The sequence below is a fragment of the Dermacentor andersoni genome, chromosome 3 (assembly GCF_023375885.2).
Source record: "Dermacentor andersoni chromosome 3, qqDerAnde1_hic_scaffold, whole genome shotgun sequence".
Taxonomy (NCBI): Eukaryota; Metazoa; Arthropoda; class Arachnida; order Ixodida; family Ixodidae; genus Dermacentor; species Dermacentor andersoni.
In genome coordinates this window covers 86,721,433-86,745,050 of record NC_092816.1, presented here as the reverse complement: position 1 = coordinate 86,745,050, position 23,618 = coordinate 86,721,433, and the positions used below count along the sequence as shown (strand labels likewise).

At 48.3% G+C, this 23,618-nt stretch overlaps 1 protein-coding gene across 1 annotated transcript in view; it reads right to left on the bottom strand.

Moving 5' to 3' along the window:
- The window catches only part of LOC126524970 (uncharacterized), an 81,902-nt gene extending 67,856 nt beyond the window's left edge, over positions 1–14,046 (bottom strand). Inside the window, exons 1-2 of the mRNA XM_055067422.1 lie at positions 13,792–14,046; positions 9,706–9,845 (exon numbers count right to left, since the gene is read on the bottom strand). Of these exons, the coding sequence (XP_054923397.1) occupies positions 9,706–9,845; positions 13,792–14,007 (356 nt within the window). The 5' untranslated portion in view covers positions 14,008–14,046. The remainder of the gene's footprint in view (positions 1–9,705; positions 9,846–13,791) is intronic.
- Positions 14,047–23,618: the final 9,572 nt, after the last annotated feature.

Sequence of the window (23,618 nt, the reverse complement as noted above, 5' to 3'; positions counted from 1 at the left end):
CATGAACGACGCATCATGGCCGCCATTACAGCTCTGCGTATGGACACGCAGAGCTGGATGGCTCAAATTAACAACCACATGGCCAAAATTGAGGCCCGCCAGAGTTCCCTCGAGGCCGATCTTGCCCAGGTGACCATTAATGTCTCATCCCTCCTCCACTCATCCTCTTCTCCCAAACACCCTGCACCAGCAGGGGCACCCCGGCCTCAAGATGCCCAGACACCCCCCGCGCCTTAATTTCTGGCAGTGGAACTGCCGCGACTTTCGCGCAAAGTGGAACACGCTGCAGCTCCACCTCCAGAACATCCCCCTCTCCGACCTCCACGCTATCAACGCCCTTTAAGAAACCTTCTCCCCAGTAAAACTACGTGACTACACAGCTGTCCACCCTGCTTCCCCTTCACCTCCGAACATTGCCACGCTAGTTCATCGCGCCTACATGGCAATGGAGCATCCGCTCGACGTTCGGCAGTGCACTCATCTCTTCTTGAAACTCCTTCCCAGGCGGCGGCCAGATGCCAGCCTCTTTGTCCTTAAGGTATACAGGCTTCCCCGCACACCTGCAGCTCCCCTCCTCCTCCTTCTCCGCAACGCCATCTCACGCGCGAGCAGGAACGCGCTCCTAATTCTTCGGGATTTCAGCGCTCATCACGTAAGTTGGGGCTACCCCAAGAACTGCAGAAAGGGCGTGGCACTATGGACCTTCTTGCAGAACGAACAGTTGACCGTCCTTAACGATTTCTGGGAACCCACCCGCATTGGCTCCAGCGTACAACGGAACACTAATCCGGACCTTTCCATCTGCAAAAATATCCCGGACGCGGTGTGGACGAAAACCTGGGTCTCTCGGGTAGCGACCACTATATCCTGTCCGTCTCTTCCTCCTTTCCCACCCTATCTTCCTCCCGCAAGCGTCTGGTGCAGCTAGTGGACTGGGATCGCTTCCGCCGGTCGCGGCAACAAGCCTCCACCTCCATCTCAGACCTTTCTCAGTGGACCACTAACTTCCTTCAGGATGTTTCCTCTTCCACCTCCACCATCCCCACCCCTCCTCATTCCTACACGGCTGAGAGTCGCCTCCTGCACCTCTGGGAGGCGTATCACTCCTTGCACCGCCGCTGGCTTTCCCAGAAACACAACCGCTCGCTGCGCCTTCGCCTTCTCATCTGGCAAGGAATATGGAGGAGCACTGCTCCTCTTTCACCAGACAGCAGTGGGGCCAGACCTGCGAGCGCATGGCCGGTAACCTCGCGCTGAGGGATACGTGGTTTCTCCTACGTGTCCTCCTTGACCCGTCGCATTACAAGGCCACGCACCACAAGGACGTGACGCGCCTCCTTCACTCATCTGCACTCTCTGATTCCGACTTTCTTCTTGCTCTTCGTGATCGCTATCTTTGCACCAACCCCCCTTGCTCTCTTCCTTCCTACACCGGCAACTCTAATTCTGCGCTCGACGCAGATGTAACCCTGGGCGAAGTTCGTGCCGCGCTGCATAAGCTCCGCACCACCTCCACACCGGGGGCCGACCAAATCTCTAACAAGGCCCTCCGTAATCTGGACACCCCATCCCTCGAGGCCATCACTGACCTCCTTAACAAACATTGGCATGAAAGCACTCTGCATTCCGAGTGGACCCACGCTAAGGTAACTTTCATCCCCAAACCTGGCAAACCAATAGACATCCAAAATCTCCGCCCTATTTCCCTCACCTCTTGTCTAGGTGAGCTCTTGGAGCACGTTGTTCTCGACCGCTTGCAGAACTTTCTAGAAGACAACCACCTTTTCCCCGATTCGATGTTTGGCTTTCGCCCTTCCCTTTTTACCCATGACGACATGCTCCAGCTCTCCGAAGAAGTTCTTCACCCTTTTCACGCCAAGCGCACTCGTGCGGTCTTGGCACTGGACATGACGAAAGCATTTGACAACGTCCTTCATTCCGCCATCCTAGATGCTCTTTCCACCTTTAACGTGGGTCATCGTATCCACGGTTATATCACGGCTTTCCTTACCCTTCGCACCGCTGAGATTTCATTCGGCCCTCTGACTTCTCCAAATTTCACTCTTGGAAATCAGGGCACCCCCCTGGGTTCCGTCCTCTACCCCCTTCTCTTCAACATCACTCTTTTCCCCATGGCACGCGCTCTCGCTGCCATTCCCAACCTGTCCCATGCTTTCTACGCCGATGATATCACCCTCTGGGTAACCGCTGGAAATATTGGCGAGATGGAGGCCGTCCTCCAGGCGGGCGCGGACGTGGTTGCCGGTCATGCTCGCGCAGTCGGGCTGGTCTGCTCCCTGTCAAAGTCGGAGCTTCTGCTCCTCCCGGCTTGAGGTACACCCCTCACCTCTTCCCCCACCCTTAGCATCACTATTCACGCACTCCCCGTCCCTTCTGTCTCCTGCCTCCGCATTCGGGGTCTCCTTCTCCAATCCAACGGCAAACACACTGCCGTCCTTTCCCGCCTAACTACCACCGTCCACCAGACCGTCAGACTTATTCGACGTGTCGCTAACCAGCACCACGGCGTGCGTGAGCACGACCTCCGTCGTCTTGTCCAGGCCTTCGTTCTCAGCCGCTTTGTCTACTCCCTCCCCTATCTCTTTCTCTCTCGCGCCGAGGAAGACAAGGTGAACTGTCTCATCCGCCAAGCCTACAAGTCAGCCCTTGCGCTCCCCACCTACTCCCCCACTTCTCGTCTGCTGGCAATGGGCGTTCACAATACTCTTTCAGAGCTTGTGGAGGCCCATCGAACGGCGCAACTCGACCGCCTTTCTCGCACACTATCTGGTAGAGCCCTTCTCTTTTCCCTCCGCTTGACCCCTGTGTCCCCTGCCTGTGTAACCCACCCCTTATCCTCCTCTGTATCTTCCATGCTCACTGTGAACCCTCTTTCCAAGAACACGCACCCTGAGCATCACGCCACCCGCGCTCTGCCCGTACCTCTACCCTCTGGCGCCAGTATGGCAGACAGTCTAACCCATTGTATGTCGCTGCGGCGCCATACAATTCCCACCCCGCCTACAGCCTTGCCACCATTTCCCATACACTTTCTCCCCTGACCGTTGCCACTATACCTGCCCCCACCTCCACTGCCGCAGAGGAAGCAGCTATTGCGTTAGCCATTGCTACTACCCCGGTCCGTTTCATACTCAGCGACTCCAAAGCTGCAGTCCACAACTTTGCGAAGGGTCGCATCTCCTCCTCCGCGCTCAGCATCCTTGAGCACTCCCCTCCCCCTTCTCGTCGTATCCAACTCCTCTGGGTTCCGGCTCACGTGAGGCACCCTGGCAACGAGGCGGCAAATTCCATCGCTCGCGAGATGACAGACCGAGCTGGCCCCCTCCACTCCGGGATGGACACGCGTGACTACCTCCTCACCTTCCATGACATCACCCTTCATTACCGCAACTCTCGGCTATCCCTCCCCCCTCTCACAAATCCCTCTCTTTGCTCCAACATGGCACGTGGCGCCATTTACAGGCCCACATTTCCCTCTTTCCTGCCCGACTTGCCCTTATTCACCCCGGTGCCTTCTCACCTGAAGGCACGCTCTGCAGACACCCATGAGTAGACTATGCTGATATTCTGTATTCATGCCCTAAACACTCACCCCTGTCTATTGGCATGTATCTAGTCCGCAGCTGTGGGAGGCTGCTTTGTCCAGCTACGGCTAACGATCTGGGCAGCAGAAGTCGCCACCAGGCATGATCTGGTGGCCATGACCGGCAGCCTGAAGGCCACCCACGCAACGGCGGCATCTTAATTTCCTTTTCTTTTTGGCCTTCACTAAATAAAGTTTGTACCACCACCACCGCCCCCATTCGCACCGCCCACTCAGTCACTCGGCATGCTCTTGAGTCACACAAAGACGAAACATGCGCCTGAGCAAGCGGAAGCAACCAAAGAACTCGGTGTCTTGGAGGGAGAAACGATCTACTTGAGCCAAACGTCGTGATCGGCACGGAGAGCCGGGCCGCGACGCGCCACGAAGCCGGACGCGATCATGGGGCTGACGCCTCGATGGGATCGTCCTCTATCTCGCTTGGGAGCACCACGCAGACGCATGACTCCTCGCCAGAAGCATGGCACACATCGCAGGCAACGCTTTCCCACCAGACGCGCTACGCCACAGCGATCACGTAAGAGGCGTCCCGCATCGGACGTTGCACGTAGGAATTGCGCTGTGAGCGGAAAAAGGAGCCGCGTCGCCTTAACACGAGGGTTCGAGTGACGCACGCTGTAAGTTAGAAGGGGTGAGAGCGATAAAATTTATTAAACGCAAGGGTATTGGTGCATCCTTGCAACGGTCCCCGCACGACCCCAATGCGATCAAACGAGACGAAGGGGAGAAGCGGGCGAGTGGCGCGCCACCGGTCGGGGCAGCGCCGTACATTGCGAGGAGGGGGTCTTCTGTGTTTGCCGCAAGATGGCTCGGCGTGTGCGCCAAACGCAGAAGAAATGTAGCGGAAACGTACTTCGCTACTCGTTTAACTGCCACTTCTGTAATTTACATGCTCATAATTACCGATATACACCGCATTATAACTTTCTACGGAACGTTTCTAAGGCAACACCGCATTCACTAGAGGCGCTTTTGTGCCACTCTGAACCATCGAATTCGTGGCTGAGTGCTAGCGTCTCCGTCTCACACTCCGGAGACCCTGGTTCGATTCCCACGCAGCCCATCTTGCAAGCTGATTTTATTTATGAATTCCCTTCCGGGATTTTGCGCTCACGGCCGACGCTGCTGACGCCGACGACACAGCATTTTCTGCGACACGAGCTCCTTGACGCTGTCGCGTTAAAACGTCGGAGCACGCTGCACGTAGCAGCACCATGACCGCCGCCCCATTTGTTAACGTGGCACTCCCGTCTTCTAATCGGTGTTTTCACACTTGTCTGCGGTGGCCACGGGGGCTGCATGGCACGGTTCACGCAACCGCTATTTCGGCCACCGCGGTGAGCAATGAGTGCGTAGTTGAAACAGTACTTTGGTTGAAGCTGCAGAGGTGTATGTAAGCAGGAATTCTCAATCGGTATTGCAATGTTGTTGTGTACAAGCCTAATATATGAAGGCGACTAATTCCGCAGCCGGACGTTTAATTTTTATTTTTCTAATCTTTATAGCGGTAGATATCTTAGGCTGTTGCGCGTCCGCGCACCTGTCGTCGTCGTTAACTGTGTACGCTACATCTTCGTTTGGGCCCGGAATATGCGTGTGTGCGCGCGCGGTATGTGCCTGTTAGCTGCCTGCTAAAACCACGGCTGATAAATAAATTTGAGAAAGGTTTTCTGATTACTTACAGCGCAAAAAATATGTATTCACGTACGCGTGGACAAAATGTGGCGAGTGGCTGAGCGGTCGCTCGCCTGCTGTTTGATTCATGACGCAGCAAGAAAACTCGCGGTGCCCGCCTACATTATTCGACGTTTGGCTTCACAGTAAAGCCCGCAAGGCCGCTCGAGTAAGCCAGTCGCGCTTGTGCAGTGCGGACGCAGCGCTCACTTTCGTCCGTTTCAAAGTTCGACGATCCGTGACATTTTGTTCCAGGCGCGGTGGCAGTAATACTGTGCTGTTTTCACAGGAGGTGTTAGCCTGGTAATATGGCTATGTAGCGCTGGCGGTAGACCTGCTTGTTAAAAGGTGCGCATGACAAACGGTCGTAAAGACGCGCGCTCGTTGCGCAGATGAGGCGGATGAAGGACACACACAGCCTCATACCACACCTTCAAGTGTCTGACAGTTTTTTCACTTATCGACGGAGCGCACCTTCCATCTGTTGTTCCATAATTTAGGTGAATCTGACCATATTACAAAGCGATCCCCGGCGTCTCGGCGCAGCGTTAGTGGAGCAGCCGGCAACGCCTCGTGCCTGCTTGCTCCCGATTCGTAAGACGTTCAATGGTGGCGCTCCGGTGGCGAGCCCTGGTGAATTGTGCGCGAACTGCTCGCTGTAAAAGGTATATAATACATAATACCGTATGTGTGTGTATATATATATATATATATATATAGGCGCCTCGCAGCAGTCATGGCCTGTGCCGGCGCTTGACTGGACGCATTGAGTTAAAACAAAAATTGACACAATGCCGTGTGTTGCCATTCTGAATGTTGTGCCATTTTCGCAGTACACGTAGCTAGCCGACGCCGTGAGCATATTATAGCGGGACATTCAAGCAACCGTAGTGTATTTTAATCAGCGATGGTTTCTCGTTGGCCTGACACGCTGGAATTCTGAACACACCTTACCGTAACCTGGTGGCAAACCGCAAAGTTTACGGAATAGTGAGAGATTCCGCGTGGCGCGTGATGTTACAATATGACAGGAAACTAGGATCCGCTTTCATTGCTTTGTTCATGCATTTAGGCTGCGATTCTAGCGACATTTGGGCACTCTGCGAGTGCAAAAAAAAAAAAAAAGAAGTCCCAGTTTCTCCCCAAAAGGCTCGACAGTGATAGCAAATTATTAGACAGGGCTCGAAGTTTTATCATCCATATGAATTGTAGCGAATTTTCGTTTACTACTTAAATTAGCAGGCATGCTAACACGCACGTCCGGCCAAACATGAGCATCTTTCGCTCGATGATCGCTAACACTGACTGTCACAACGCTGACGTGACGAATAGCGGCAGCAGTGGCGAGTTAATTCCCCTTCGTGCTGCCTCTCGCTTCAAAGCCAACTATTGGCGCACGAGAACACAGCGTACTAAAATCCATCAGCCATCTCGGGTCCACCATGCATTGCACCCGCCACAAATCACCTCTAAGTTAGGGCGTGCGCGGCTGCGCCTAGTGCGCCATGTACAGCCGCGGGCACAGATGAGGAGATGCAAGCTAACCTAAACTAACCTACCCTCTCTTCCCCCCCCCTCCTGCTCCTCTACCCGCTCCCCAGCCCCCTTGTTCGTGAGAGAAGACGCCGCGCATCAAGCAGCCATCAGTCTGAGCTCACCCTAACGCGCTTTCCGTCGTACCTCGCACCTCAAACACAAGATTGCGCCATAGTCGTTGAGGGGGAATTCCTCGTCTTCGCTTGCCCCTGAAGCAGGCTTGCGGTCGACCGTGCAGCCCGCGACCATGAAGATACCAAATGAAGGCTGGATGAGCGAATATGGTCACAGTACGAGGGCTATATAGTCGCTAACCTTATTCGTTCTTTTATAGCTTGATCATTTGATTGTATCTTTGTTCAAAACGCCCCTTCTGAGTTCTAGCTGTGCATCAAATTAGTGAAGACGCATCGTAAGATTTCCTTGCAACTAGGCGTCGAGTGACTGCTGTGCTCGAAAAGTAGTACAACGACGAAAACGCAATTTCGGAATTTTCTTGCGGCACCTGCCTACTTCAAACGGCATTTTTGTTGCTTCACAACGCACAGTACACGCTATCGAGCTTCTTGTAGATGGAATTTGCCAACATTTGCGACCTCAGCGCAAGTAAAACGAACATAAATGGAGCGGCTCCAAGAAATTAGCAGCCGGGGCACTTGGTTCTGCAACCACATATATCGATTTAGGTTTGGATTAGGGTTAGGTTCGCGTTTAGAAGACTTCTATGATCGCAGCGCCACATCGGAAACGCAAACGGTTTGTAAGAATATAGCTGATATAGGCTTCCACAGAATGCGAAAGCGCTCGCACAATACACTCGATGAAAAATTTGCGCTGCTTGGTCAAAGTCACTCTTGCATTTGGATTCAACAGCTCACTAATTTTGCTAGCTTTTGTTAATTAGTGCACAGCAGCATATAGGTTCGAAAACCTTTAAATTCCGTTCTCAGTAATTAAGAATATTTCATTTGAAAACGTTTGAGGGTATTATGTCTTATCCATGACAACGAGTAAAAAAAATAAGCCGTGCTTGATTAAAAAGACGCCGTAATTTTTCGGCGGAATTTGCTCCGCTCTTTCTCAGCAATCATCGTGACGCACAGGAAATTTTGTTTGGCGTGCATAGGAACGGGGCACATATTTTTAGAGAAATTTTATCGATATTTGAGCGAAAATTTGTAACACCGAAAGAGACTTTACATTTTCGAACGCTGCTATGACCTACGCACTGCACACGTCTTGCCGAAGCTCATTACTTTATCCATTTTACAAAAAATGAGCGAAGCAGAAGGGTAATACCGCAAGGTTAGAGCACAATCCATCATTCTGCTAAACCATTAAGGCCCAATAAAAATCTACCAGTCACATTTTGTTGATTTTTCGTGTCGGACGATTTTTTTCACACAGTAACTACATTGTGAGTTTTGCGAGTGGCGTTTTATTCTTTGAAGTGCTACGATAGTCACTTTATAAAGTACGCTGGGGCTTTATGAGAGCAAAACCTAATGTAGGTCACGAAATGTATAAGCTATATCTTGGAGCTTCCAAAAACCATATGGTCTGCATTGCTGACTCAAAAGAAATTTTGCCCAAGCCCGCATAACCATCTCGTAGCAAAATTAGCATTTTAGTGGGAAATATTCTTTGTTATGGAGGTGTTTTTACTTATCAAGCGTGTAACATGACTTCATCAAGTAACAAGGAAGGGCGTTGCTGTTGCTTTCAGAGGCGTGCGCAATGCAAATCTATTGTTGGCGCAGATATAGACGCGATAATTGGCGGTGAATACAGTCATTCAAAATTAAACATTCAGCATATTGTTCAACGGTAATTAAAACATTCAGGACACTAGTGACATCACCTCCAATGACAATCGGTTCTTGCATTACAATTCGTTTTATGATTGCGACGTGTCGATTTCGTTAAACTTTCATGTCATTCAAAAGGTTGGGTATACGTCTGGTTCACCAATGTGGTTTGCCCAACTTTTATTGCATAACTCATCGCGATTGGCACAGAAATGCAAATAGTCTTTGTTGTTTTCTGTTCCCTCCCACTCATTTTCCAATTTGTAATAAAGAATGCATGAATCATGTTTGTCTTTAAATATTCGTCATAGGTTATCTAAATGGTATCAATTTATCTAAATTTGGCCTAACATTGCTTACTATCTTGTTTACTAAGACAAGGGCATCATCATCTTTGCCGGCAGCAAGAACGGAACCAGGAGGAATAATAGCAATGGTAATGTAATTCTAAATACATTTCTTTACTGCAACAGTCTCTGAAGTTCTTGTAGATAGCAAAAAAATATTTTGACGAAATACCGGTAAAAAAGCAGTGTGCGTGCTTCGAGATATAAAGCATATACCCCACCAGCATACACATAAGCCCAGTGTACTTTACAATGTACACCTGCATTCATTTTGTTGCGACGGTATAAATATCTATTTATATGGAATGTCATGCGTTCATTCTTTATGCTCTTATTTTCCAAAACTTACAACAACAACTTTGAGAAGCGTATGCTATGCTTGACAAAAAAATAAAGAAGATGCATGTAGAGCAGCACTTGCTATATTCAGCACTGTTCCAAGTTTCGCGGTGAATAGATGAAACACATCAAGCAGCTGACAAAAAAACTACAGTGCGGTCGTTTTTGCAGGACCTTTCTTAGCGATATGGAGCGCCAAGAAACAGTGTGTGTATTGTCTTTATTATATGTACAAATGAAAATCGTACTCTACTTTTCAAAGCACGCTGGGCGCTAATGGGTAAAGTGAATACTCATAAACTCGCTCCATCTGAAGGTTTTCAGTCTGCTATGCGTTGAGAGCCAACTTCTGAAGCATTGGTCTTTGTGTACTCACACAACGTTTTCGGTGAACACCGTAAGCGGGGTAGTTTCGGCGCCCGGCCATAGGTAGAAGCTCGCCACGATAAAACCGCGATCGGGTTTCGGCTGTGATGGATTGTTTGTCTTGAGAGCCTGCTGTAGATTTCTGAATTCCTGTGAACAAAAGAAATAAGTTAGGCAGATACAACACATCTGATTGGTATTTATGTGAAGCGAAGCCTTCTTCAGCCGGTTAAGTTAAACACTACAAAACCTAAATGCGGTGCAAGCAATCATATTTATCGTCGTTCTCGTATTCGTCGTCGTGTAATCTCGTGCATTGTTTATGCTTATAAACCACAAAGGCCCTAACATCAATGTCATGCAATCTTTATGTTTGCGCAGGGCACTGCCCACAAGCTATGCCGAAATGTGAACAGCAATCCGCGTGAACGGCCACTGTGAGACATCTAGGGAGTGATGTCACGGAGACGGAGGCAATGTTTTATGTTTACCGAGAGAATCATTGCGAGGGGAAGAATCGTACGCGGAAAGACGTGTACGATGCGAAGGACTTAAGGTTTAGTATTATACCACAGTTTCAGTTTTGCGTCGGATACCTAATGAAGACAGGTGCACGCGCCAGTGACGCATGCTGCGGTTCGACAGAACAGCTGCCACGGTCACCAAAGTCTAGTAGGGTACGCAGATGAAGCTCCTCTTTAAAGTGAACCCGGCTGATTTTCTCTCTCAAATACAGCGAAGTTATGCAGCGAAAGTGCAACATAAATCACTTGATCAAGTCATCTTCGCTCTACCATCTTCACACGACACTGTCGGTTTTGGATGCTCTATTGTACTCAAGTTCATTGCCTCATGAATACAACCTCGTAGCGTAATTTATTTCGCGGTGCCTTTCATGGTAACAAAGTAACAAGTGCCGTGTGGAAAATGCGCTTGACAAAGAAAATAAAGAGGCCAGTATTTTGTTTGCCCATTTTCCCTTTTGAACTGTTTGTTTGTCACCCTGAGTCACTGACTAGCGCGAACCGACACTTTCACTAACGACGACCTTCAGCTTGTATCTGCTGTATTTTTTCGCTTCTTTTGGGGTTCTTTTATATCCTCGTGGTTATGTCGTAGCATGTGGCTGGAACCACTTGGAAGCAATATTTGCCTAAATATATAAAAAGAAACTACTTGCTTTCTTAAGTTATTTTAGAGCGCAGCTCTTTGGCGTCCGTTCCTGGGTTTCGCGTCGTCGTCGGCGTTGTCGTCGGCCTCGTAACCAGCTCCGCCCCCCTTTCATCCCCCCAGCGCTAGCAGCGACCGACTGATACCGCTGGATGCCGCTGACGCCGCTAGAGAGTCAAGATAACGTGACTGCATAGAACACCGTCGCCGCCATGCAGAAAGAGGAGGAAAGGGTCCCCCCCCCCCTGTTCTTGTGTGGCGGATAGGGTGCTCTTCAGTTGCCGACGCGCCGGTTATTTCACGTAGGCCCCGGCACGTCGACGAATACGTGACCACCTTCCCACGGCTAGACCTGGTTCTTAGCGCTGCGGAAGCGAGGGTATCATATTGTTTGTGTCGGCATCGGCGGCGTTGTCCCTGAAACCAACTCCGCAGCTGGGGTTGACTCACTATCGGCGTCAGCGGCATCAGTCAGTCGCTGCTATCTCTTCCCTCCTCCCTTTATCGTGTTGTCCGCTTGCTGCGCGCGCTTCTGCCCCCATCGTTTGCCGCTGGGTGTACACGCCGCCCCCCTCCCCCCTCTTCCTGCGAGTCTCCGGTTGTCAAAGCGCCGGCTCGAACTTAATTCCTTTCTTCCCTCCTCCTCCAATGCAACCCCTGTGCGGTGGCAATCAGAGAGCCAGATCGGTGGCGGCGGATGTGTATATGTGCACCGCCCGAGCCGAAATTGCCGCTGCCGTTCGCCCTGTGCGGTGGCAATCAGAGAGCCAGATCGGTGGCGGCGGATCTGTATATGTGCACCACCCGAGCTGAAATTGCCGCTGCCGTTCGCCACTGCGAAATTATCTAGCTGGTAGTAGCTGCCTACTTCGCCTCTACCGCACTCACGAAAGACGTCGTGCACTTCCTGCAACTCGCATTAACCGTCCATCGATCCACACCGATGTTAGTAGTGGGGGACTTTAATGTTGACATAAAGACAAACAGCAATTTCCTAACACTTAGGCGGGAGAACATCCCGTTCCTCTCGCTCGTAACGCGTCCCACGGCTGTGACAACCTCGCGAGGTACTTGTATAGATCTCGTCTTTGAGAATCAAGCATTGGTGTACCAAGTCGAACATATATCAGTCTATTTCTCCGACCACAAAGCTTCCTTCATGACTGTCAAGAACTGTTAGTGGAGTCTTTGTTAAAGGAATACGTGTGAAAAATAAAAAAAAAAATCTGTGATAGCGCATACATGTGTTGCTCGATTTCTTTGCCTCAATCTATCGAAAAGGTGAAACAGCTTATTTGCTGCGCTCAAATTTCGCATTAGGAAGTAACGTAATCGTCAGTAATTTTTTTTATACAATATAACTTATTTTTATAAAAGAAAAAGCCTCACTTCGCGGCCCTCTGTAGCACTAGTTTGTAACAGTTGGGTTACTCTTTCTCATTGCCGTCCATTGACTCATTTAGCACGTTATCACCATTACAATATGCCAAATCGCCGGCTCAACGCGGCAGGTGGTCCACTTTAACCACCTGAAATACGCATTCACACCCGGGTAAAATTGTGTCTCTAAGGTTTTCATTTTATTTTTTATTGAGGCATGCAATGTTTATCCTTGTTTCGCTTTTGGCGATGTTCGCTTCAAAACGCGTTGCAAGTAGCTCACTTAGATGCGTAATTGCCTTCGACTGTGTTCTTCGTTGGAAATAAGGTAAATGCTCAGTCATATTACAACTACAATGTATCACACTACCTGATCTCCAAATTTGTCATCACAGCTACTGTGTCTAGCGATAAAACTCTTTACAAGGTTCTTAGATGTAAATTATACTACAAGACCTATGTTATTTTTGCCAACACGTGATTCGGGCTCAAATTCTTTACACATTAGTATGTTCAGTGGTACGGAAAATACCGTTCTCCCGCTGTCTGTGTCAGAAAAATGTTGGTTCTCCTGGGCATCTCTGCCAAGTGGTATAGCTGTTCGAGTTCTGGCGCTCTTTAGCGAAACTTGGCCCGTGCGCAACACAGAACCGAATTCATCATTCAGTTCCTCAAGTTTAACAAGGCTGTCAGTCTTACGTGTTTGACCAAGGAAAAAAAACAAACTACCATCCACTTTACTGCTCCAGAGTTGCTACATACAATGTAATTGAAGAAAAACACGGGCAAGGGTGAGACGGAAATTCAAGACGATGAGCAATACGAGAACAAGGTAAACGCCGGACCCTGGCTCCGGCTTTCACCTTGTTCTCGTTTTTCATACAATGTAAGGCATTCGGGTTTCTGCTAAAGTATATGATGACATGACAAAACATTGTTCTGGTCTTTGCATTCAGTCTGCCACCCTCCCTCGTGTCATACTTCCGTGGCAACCAACGTACTGTGTGAGATACCAGAAATGTAAAGGATACCGGGGTGGAGCCTGACAAGTACTGGATGATCTTCACAAATGGATTAACCTAAAACCGCATTCTTAGTACCGCGGAAAATAATTCCGCTTGCCTCCAAGCTTATCCTCTGTAAGCCCACTTGTATATCTTTACAACGAGTCTTCTGCAGGAGTGAACTTGTTGCGTCTTTTCATGTGGGTTGCTTTAAAGGGACCACCGCCATCTCTTTTTATTTTTCACGGGGAACCGTTTCCTGCAATCTAAAACTTTCCGTGACTATGTTATTCGCCATCAGTTCACTTCTTTCATGAAAGGGGGGGGGGGGGGGGGGGTGGCGACGATGACCCACGCGTATCATTTGAAAAAGAAAAATGCCGTAAAATGACACGAACATGACACACCTAAATTTAATGGCGATCTTAATTCTTCCTCTGTTGTCGGCGTTGTTGTATGCCTGCTTTTTTTCTTAATCACGAATCCTCACCAAATCGACCGACTTAACCGTCGGCCTGAACAAATTCATGTAGCATGCTCACCCTTAGTAAATTGAACGCTGCTTCCACGATCGTTTTTTCTTGGCCAGTTTCATTTTTCATGACGCCGATATCGAAAACCGCGTAATGGTAGATGTTCTTTTTCGTCCAGTAAAGCTCCACCTTGTTTTTGCCAGCAAGGCTGGTGATATCAGCCATGACTTTCGAGTGGCTCCTGCAGCGAGGCAGCGATTCGAAGCAAGTTCGGTCTATCAGCATTATTACTACATTCCGAAGGTATAAGAGAACACAGAAAAAGTAGCTGTGAATGTGGGCACGCATTGATTATAGAACCCCCCTTGAGTTAACAAATATCTTAACACACGGCGTTAACAAATGTTAGCACACCGGCGCAAGCTTTGGAGAAAAAAAAACATGTGCCTGGTGCAGGACAATTGCGGCCGCGCAGAGACAATTCGTCATAAATACGAAATTGATTGAGGATATCGTTCTTTCATAAAATATACGTAATATACTGAAATATTAGTGCTAAATAGGTGTGTTAGATGTTTCGAAAAGAGGGCTTCCTCACGCAACAAATGCCAATTATTAGCAGCACCCAGTGATAAAGAGAAGAGCGTCAAATTGCTCATCTGCGCAACTCTGAGCTTTTGCACAACCCTCCGTCCTGCTGGCGTACAAAGCGACACGTCAGATTCTTTTTGGACAGCAGAGGGTTACGTTAACATTAGGCGCTATGTTTGAGATTCTTTATTTTTTTATTTAATTTTTTTATTGTCGTCAGTAGTCCGAGCATTCCAAAGAAAGCTGCGTCTCCATGTAATGGCACGGCGACTCGATGGGCTCACGTTCGCAAATGTCAAGATAGAAAAAATACGTTGATAAATGATCTCAGATTTTCTTTTTTTTTTCTATTTTTGTCCTTGTCGGTTGATCACTACGGCGACGCCGTGTGAGAGAATACATGTGCCCAAGCATTCAAATTACTGCCAAATTCTACGAGTAGATGGAAGGCGACTTTTACTACGCGTAAACTAAATGTTCCGCTCCTGACTAAGCAAAGTACCACCCAGCACAGACACGAAATCAGGTGCAATATTGTACCGGGTGTGGCAGCCAACGTGGAGTAAGCTTTAATTGTAGCCAATGAGACCAACCTTCTGCTGTTACGAGCTTCCTGAAGAAGCCTTCAACATTTTTTTGTTTTCCCAGTAGCTGAGTAATCAGTATTAATTTCTAACAAACTCTTTATTAATACCTTCACTGCCAGGATGTCAATACGCGATGCGTATCCGACAATAAAAAACACCAGCTTCAGTTTTTTGCCATGTGTAAACGTATGTACAGCTTTTTTTTTTTTATTGGCGGTAGCAAGCCAGCAAAATTTCTAAAAAGTTGCCGAAGTCCACTGCTTGCGCGCCACAGACACGTCCTTTTCTACTAATGCGGAAATGGTTACGCTGGAAATTGTGAGTCGCAAGCAAATGAAAGTTGTGTTTTCAAATGTTATCTACAAACCTTCCATTCACAGTGAGCACATAAAGTTATGAATGAAAGAATTGTTAATTATTCCCTCACGATTACTTAAAGGGAATGCAAAATGAACTAGACACTCCTTTAGGAGATCGCATGCGCCCTTAATGCTTCGCTTTCTTGTTTTCTTTAATTTCATGCTCCGTGTTAGCTGTAATACCCAGCAGAAAACTGACATTTTACTGCACAACCCTCCAAACAAAAAACAAGCGAAGTGCTCCGAACTACGATCATGTTCACTTTGAGCTTGAACTATGCCCTTCCACCTCTGCCTAGGCTGTGACGTATTCACAGAATACAGTGAAATGCAAAGAGGCAAAGGACTTGCGCGCTGGGGACGCTGATGACGAAGGACGTCTTCGTCGACGCGGCCGCCCTGTCGATCAAACCCGTGGTGACCGGGTCGCTGTCGTCAATGAACGTGTCTCTGCCACGTGCGTAGAAAGGGATGAAGGCATAGTCGCAGGGGCCCACGTCGATCTTCGTGTAGTCCTGCTTGTGGACGCCGAACGTGCAAAATAGCGGCTTCATGCCCATGGCGTGAGCTGCAGTTAAGCGAAACGGGTCTCTTGTACTGAGAGGCCCAGAGCCGTGTTCTTCGCTCGGGAATTTTCACGAGTGAAAGCGACAATCAGTCATTGTTCTCCGCAGTAAACGTTACGGTCTCGAATGCCAAATGCTCCGGCATCAATTACATTTTTTGACGGCACGAAAGTAGGTGCGATAATCACTGACACGGTGACCTCCATGACTATCTACATATATAGGCCTTCAAACACTTTAGAAAATGATACGGCAAGAAGATTAATGTTTTCATTTTAACTGTTATAAAAAAACGTTCGAAAATTCATCACATCATCTTGAAGTGTTGCAAACAGGCTGTATGCAAAAATCTTACGCTGTGCAAGGTTCTGAAAGTGTATCCAACTAAACAAAGCAAGTGGCATTGAAAGGAGGCAGATAAAAATGTTGGCGCACGACTTTTAACTCGTGCCTTGCTCCTTTTATCGAAAGCAGCTACAAATCCACTTACATGCATAGGTTTTTTTTTATCACTCACTATCACATTTCGTGATACCATAGCGAAGAATCCCGTGTGCAACAATACATGCACCTGTGAAAGGAAGGCGTTGAACTGTCTCCAGGGTGCGAAGCTCCGCGATTACTGCGCTTGCCACTACATGCATCCCACCAAATTTCGAGGGTAAATACACGGCATCAAGCGAAGTATGTTGAAAATACTGGCAATAGTGTCATAAAACACTGGTACGTGGTCGGGAGGTAGCTTCAGAGCTTCTGTTGGTGCCAGTTTACTATAGGACAACGACGTGCGATGGCGGACGCCAGAAAAAGCCATCGCGGATGAAGCGCCCAGCGTGTTTTATAACTCAGCGATTTATGTCTTTATTCTATAGACATATTATACTACAGTATTGAACCTGATTCACTTAAGAAACCGTGTGGTATAAGCGATCATGCGGCACACGCGGATTTTGCGCCAATAAACAAATCGCGTTTTCGAATTTACATTGCTTGTGGAACAGAATGAAAACAGTTCTTGTTACGCTATTTTCGGCCCCTTTCTCTCAAAGACACCAGCAATATTAATTTTGTATTGCACAAATGAGCAAATAGGTGAGCCGAGCCTATGCTGAGCATTATCAACCCACTCTAAACTTTTCAGTTGTTCCGATGAAACCCACGCTGAAAAAAAAATTTCACCTTAGTCGCATTTACGGGCATCTCTCTACCTTCACAGTGCCGCTAAGCTTAGCTGACTTAGCTCTGCCCCATATTCGAGGGGCCGAAATATCGGCAGTCTCATTCTGTGTTATTCTAGGCCTCCTTAAACACTAAGCTATACGGGTTACTACATGCCCAAGTTACTTGTTAAACCAGCCGCGACAACCCCGTGGCGATGGCTTTCTGTTGCTCCGCTCCAGTTCGCGGGTACAATCCCAGCCGCGGCGGCCACATTCCGATGAGGACGGAAGGAAAAAAAAATCGCTCGTGTACCGTGCATTGGTTGCGCATTGAAAAACATCAATAGGTTGAAATCGATTAGGCACTCGCCATTGCGTCGTGTCTCATAATCCGATCGTGGTTTAGGCACGTATAAACCCCAAGAGTACAAATTTATTTTTAAGAAACTTGTTCGGTGCACCTGCAGAGCGCAAACCTGACGTGACTTCCAGCACGCCGCTCGTTCTAGGATAAAAGAATGTGGCGCTATAACGTAAATATATTTCAGACTTTTCTATTGCAATTATCATATCAGTCCACGACTGGTCAAAAAATTTTCGGGCCACCCTCACTTCGCCTGTCTCTCACGCGACGTCACAAAACCGCGAAAACATCTCACGTGATATGATGTGTGCACACTGATTATGCATGATTAGACCGAAGTAAAGAAAAGTAATTAATTATGATTCGGCAGATATTTCGCCGTAATACTCCGCCATTGATCAAACATTTTCGGGCTGCGCCCACTTCGCCTGTCTGCCACGCGACGTCACAAAAGCGCGAAAACTCCCGCCGTCAAATTGACGTGTACGCGTTAAAGACGCATTAATATGCCGCACAAAACTTTTTTTTCGAAACAGCCGCAGACTGTCCCGTTCTGAAAGGAATAGCATATGGCTGACTGCCAATTCCTCCGGCACTAGCAACTCGGAGTGGCCGGGGAGCATGGATTTATTTGTCTATAATAAACATTTTTCCGTGGCAGCATAACGTTATCGAGCCCTTTCGGCACACATACGACATCACTTGGCGAACTCTTGTTTGCTGAAGATCCATTCTGGCGGCATTTTTGACGTTCGGTTGCACGCCTACGAGATTTTCAAGCAGCCACCGCAAGCTAAGTATGGGGAAGCGGACCAATCGCACGCGCCAGCATCACCACACCACCCTCTTCATCCCATCACCCACTTTCACTGGGCTGGCTCGGCGCTATCGAGCCCCTCTACCCTTGAGCGTGCACTTCGCCCCTTTTCAGTCAATTCTGTAAGAAAATCTGCTCAATATAGGCAATGATGTTGGCTTTGAAAAAAAAGTGACCTCCTATAAACGAGGAGAGTGTTTGATCAGGCTTTTTAAACAACGCAGCCAGTTACCGACCGATGTTTGCGTCGGTGGTACGTACCTGTGACGTCTGAAGATTGAATAGATTTACGTTAGAGCGCCCTATATATCTAACTCGAAAAAAGGTGACGGGTTCACTCGTGCTTCTACAATGAGTACCTTGAGCATAACGGCACGCAAACGTAATCCACAGGATGTCAAGTGGGAAAGCTTCGAAAGAACGTCGTAGAGAGAATCTCCTTATTCATCGCAATCAACAAGGGGTGCTTCCTTTAACTTGTGCATATCTTTTACTGCAATAGCAATTATGCGTCATCGTGGCTGTCACGCCGTCAAAGGTGCTTCCGGACGCCCAGTTTAGGTAGTCGCCGACGCAAGCATCGGGCAGTTGCCCGCAGCGTGGTCTGAACCGCCCACTCAAACGCTCTCCTCGTTTATAGGAGCTCACTTTTGTTTGCTTTCGAAACGCATAACATTGCATACAATAAGCGGTTCTTCTTATCCCATTCATTGAGAAGAGGCGAGGAGTCCGCCTCGATGGGACCGAGAGAGCACAGTGAAATTTGATAACCAGACAAGGCGGATAGTGCCGGCGTCTGCGATTGGCCCGCTTCCCCTTCCTTAGCTTGCGCTGGCTGGCCGAAAATCGTGGTGGCGTGCAATAGAAGGATAATAATGCCAGTAAAACCGATTCTCAGCAAATAAGAGTTAGCACAACGATGTCGTATACGTGCCGAAAGGCTCGATAACATTATACTGCCATGCAAAAAGCTTTATTCCGCAAATAAGCCCACTCACCAGCAGGTGCAAGTAGCCGGAGCTTGAGAGCGATTGGCAGGCAGCCATCTTCTATTGCTTACGGAATGGGACAGCCTCCGGCTATCCAGAAATAAAAATCAGTTTATTTCGGCATATTGATGCATCTTTTTAACATGTGCACGCCAATTTGACGCGTTGAGGTTTCGAGATTTTATGACGACGCGTGACAGAGAGGCGAAGTGGACGCCGCCCTAAAGGTTTTGACCACAAGCAGGGAGCTAATGGCGAAAGGGCACCGAATCAGAAATTATATTTCTTTTGTTCGGTCTATTCATGCAGTATCAGTGTGTACACGTCAAGTCAGAAGGGGAGCCATCGCGGTCTTCGCGACGTCGCATGACCGCCAGGTGAAGTGGGGGCGAGTGCCAAGCATATCATGGGTTTTCGCAGTGTTTTATATAGCAAATAATAATTTACATGCTGTTTGATAGATGCAATGGGCCCAACGTCCGCACAGCAAGAAGAGATATTTCTTGTGCATACAAATATGTGCATGCGCGTGCACAAGCAAGTGCAGTGTACTCATTCTCCAAGACCTGTGAGCCACAAGTGGCATATTGAATAATGGCTGCTGAAAGCAAATTCTTTGAAAAAAGGTGCAATGTAGCTGCACACATATTAGCGCAGAAAGCATAGCTTGGAATTATAAATTAAACAAGTATTAAAGTATAATTCTGATTGAGAAGGTTGAAAATAAAGCCGCTGGAATGACAAATATTGTTGTGTAGACGGAAAAAAGCTTTCTATGTTCATTGTTGCAACTGACATTACAGGCCCTGCAAAAAAACCTATGACAATCTCTTCCTCATATTAAAGCAATATATTCTCAACGTTCTCGGTTTCTCTTACAAAATTGTGCCTGCCTTTGACTTTGACATCTACCGCATGTGGTCTTGGATTTAGACATTAGGACCTAATTCGTCGATCACAGGACCAGTTGTGGTTTACTGTGAGGTGATTATATCTCGGCTTCCAACGCGTTCCTACATCTAGGCAAATACTCATAAATCCACTCACGTTCAACATAGGTAGGCGGGGAACTCGCAGTAGGCACTAGAGGTGGCGTAGGCGAAGGAGGAGGAGGGGGTGGAGGTGGTGGTGGAGGTGAGGGAGGAGGTGGAGTTGAGGGAGCTGGAGGCGGGGGAGAAGGAGATGCGGGAGGTGGGGGGGGCGGAGGAGGAGGAGGCGGGGGAGGAGGCCGGGGACGCGGAGGAGGCGGTGGAGGTGGGGACGGCGGAGGAGGCGGGGGAGGAGGCTGGGGACGCGGAGGAGGCGGTGGAGGTGGGGGAGGCGGAGGAGGAGGATGTGGGGGAGGAGGCCGGGGACGCGGAGGAGGCGGCGGAGGTGGGGTAGGCGGAGGAGGAGGAGGCGGGGGAGCAGGCCGGGGACGCGGAGGAGGCGGTGGAGGGGGGGGAGACGGAGGAGGAGGAGGCGGGGGAGGAGGCCGGTGACGCGGAGGAGGCGGTGGAGGTGGGGGAGGCCGAGGCGGAGGAGGAGTAGGCGGGGGAGGAGGCCGAGGACGCGGAGGAGGCGGTGGAGGTGGGGGAGGCGGAGGAGGAGGAGGCAATGGAAGTGGAGGTGGAGGGGGAGCAGGAGGGGGAGGAGGTGGAGGAGGAACGGGACCAGAAGGAGGCGTGGTATAGTCTGAGGTAACCTCACTAGTATCGTATGTAGTTGTCTCCTCCGTGACCATCGGCGAAGCGTGCGTCGTTGGTGCAGGTGCAGCTGGGTACAGAAACAGGAAAGACAATTTCTTTTCCTTCCGTATGAGAGCAGAAATACAGAAAGCTCGAGTGTCTGGCTGCGCAAAAAATAAACATAGTCGCAGTTCTGGGTATGCAGGTGCCCGCTTTATTTGGTATCTGAATAGGAACCAAGTCCAGTCGCGCTAATCTTTTAGTTTTACCTCCTTGTCTCACTTTCCTGTACAGCAGTAGCTCTGACTTTGTGGGAGAGAGCGTCAACCCCGTGCTAGCGAGGAAATCCTCTATGATAACAGCTTCTTCTAAGCTTTCCTCTTATTTGGCTAGCGACACTCCAGTGACCCAGAGGGTGATATCGTCCGCACAGATTACATGCCCGACATCTGGGATGCAAGCCAACCTCTCGAAGAGGCTGTCGATAGCGATATTAAAGAGCAGCTGTGACAGCACCGATTCCTGGGGTGTGCCGAGACAACCTAGAGAAAGGCCCTTCGGTAACCGTCCCAACTCTGATAAACGCCGTGTGTTTACCAAGGACGGATTTATTAAAGTTTAAAATCTGCTGCCATGATAGAGCTTGGATATCTCACCTAGGATGTGTTGGTGACTGACCCTCTCATAGGCCTTAGCCAAGTATAGGGCCAGAACGCTCATCACGTCTATAGTGCGGTTAGTTATCAAAAATTGATTTCTTCAATAGGGGCATCGCATCCTGTGCGGAGAGGGAATGTCGAAATTTAATCAAGTTGGGAAGAAAGAGGCAATGACGCTCGATGTGACTTGATATGCGATTATGAACTGTATGATCCATGACTTTGCAAAGGCGTAAAGTGAGCGAGATGGGTCGGAGGTTTTCTATACTGGTAAGCTTTGCCAGCTTGGGGATGAAAACCATCTTGGCCGCCCTCCATTTATCAGGGACTTGACCCGACACCCACATTCGATTGACCTCGTCATCCAAGTTCTTAAGAAGTTTGTTTGTGATGCCATTTGTTCCTAGAGCAGACTTGCTATTGAGGTTAAAAAGGACGTGTCTAACCTCTGATGCGGAGCCGGCTTCATGAAGAAGTGGGGCTCTCATCCCGGTCTATTCCGCATATAGGACCTTCTCTGCCTCCCTGCATGCTTCACGGTCCTTCCAAGGAAGGTAGGTGTACAGCATACTTTGAGCGATGTTGCTGTCCATCATACCATGCTTAGTTAGGAATTTCATAATCCGGTCTAAAGCTAGTCTAGCCGTCTCTTTGGATTGTTTGTTATTAAGAAGATTTCTGAGAAGGCTCCATTTACTGCCTCTTCTCATACGACTAACCGCTTCTGTACATGTTTCCTCCCATTGTTGCTGCGACAAAAGTAAAGCGTGAGTCAATTTTCTTGATTAGAGCTGCAATTCATTTTGAGCTGCAATCTCATTTTGCTATGGACTGTAATTTGTATTTTCTTGTATATAAACCCAACCTATAACAGTCCCAAGTGAGACTAACAGTATATCCGTGATAAAAAATATTAATAAATGATATTCGAATAGCACATTAATCGAACATGCACTGGAAAACTGAACCAGCATATATATAAACGTAGTTTTCTGACCTCGTGCACGAAAAAACTTTTCAAGCCGAAATAATTTTCCTGTGCTTCCACCACCTAATTGCTGCTGTAGTCGCACCAACGTCCTTTTTAAACAAAATCATGCATGGCATTACTGCATGTACGGATCTACCAGCTTGTGTTTCGCTGCGAATACCGCAGAAGACTATCAGGCAACATGAACCCATCCATGTTCCCGCATCTTTCAGCTAACTCTCGCATTTCCAAAAAATCTAACGTGCATATTGTCATTTTCGCCATGCTTATATCTTTCAAAACGTTTCGTCTTCCTTGTCTTCCGAGCTTCACAGTTTCTCCTCAGCCTTCTTTCTAGCCGCACTTCTGTCTTTTCCTCTAATAGTCTCTTCCTCCTTCCGTGTAGGCATGTAATGTACGTTGCATGTAATTTTGCGCTATTCCTTAATTGTTACTTATTACGTATCTGTTTATTTATAGCGCATTTGTTTCATATACTATCGGTTATCTTCTAACACTGCTCGTAGTCGTATTACGTTTCCACTTTCTTTGTCTCTGCGCCAGTATTGAGACCTCTAGGTTCTCCGCGGCACACAAAATAAATAGTGATTTGTTATCACTTTGCTGTTACTTATCAAATTTGTTATCACTGTCATCAATATATATGGTGCACGACGCAGACTGTTGCCAAAGATAATGAAAGCGTCTACAGCTTCAATGCCACCAGTTCGTCCAATCAAGTCTCTTTACTATAGTAGTCGTTACTTAAAACAGCGAAAGGGCACACTTCGTAGTGTGTCTTGTAGTTGAGTATTCTAAAGGTCAACAGTTTGCTCACCTGTGAGAAAACTGAACAGCACGTAGCACAGAGTGGCCAGTAGAACAGTCAGGGAGACAAACAGGAGCCCAACCAATGCTTGGACTTCCCTGCGGTTGTAACATTTGTTACGTTTACAATTGCGTTCGCAACAATACGCAAACATCTCGTCGGTCAGGAAAGGGCGTTCTCTTCGCTCTGCATGCTATGTTCGCTGCCGAGTTTCCACGGCTTAGTACGTCATTGCACTGCCATTGGTAACTACACGTGAAACATTCTGACTGGGCCCAGTGTCAAACTGAACTGAAGCGTAAACGCCTTTGAATTCCTCGGTTACTCTCGATAGAGGG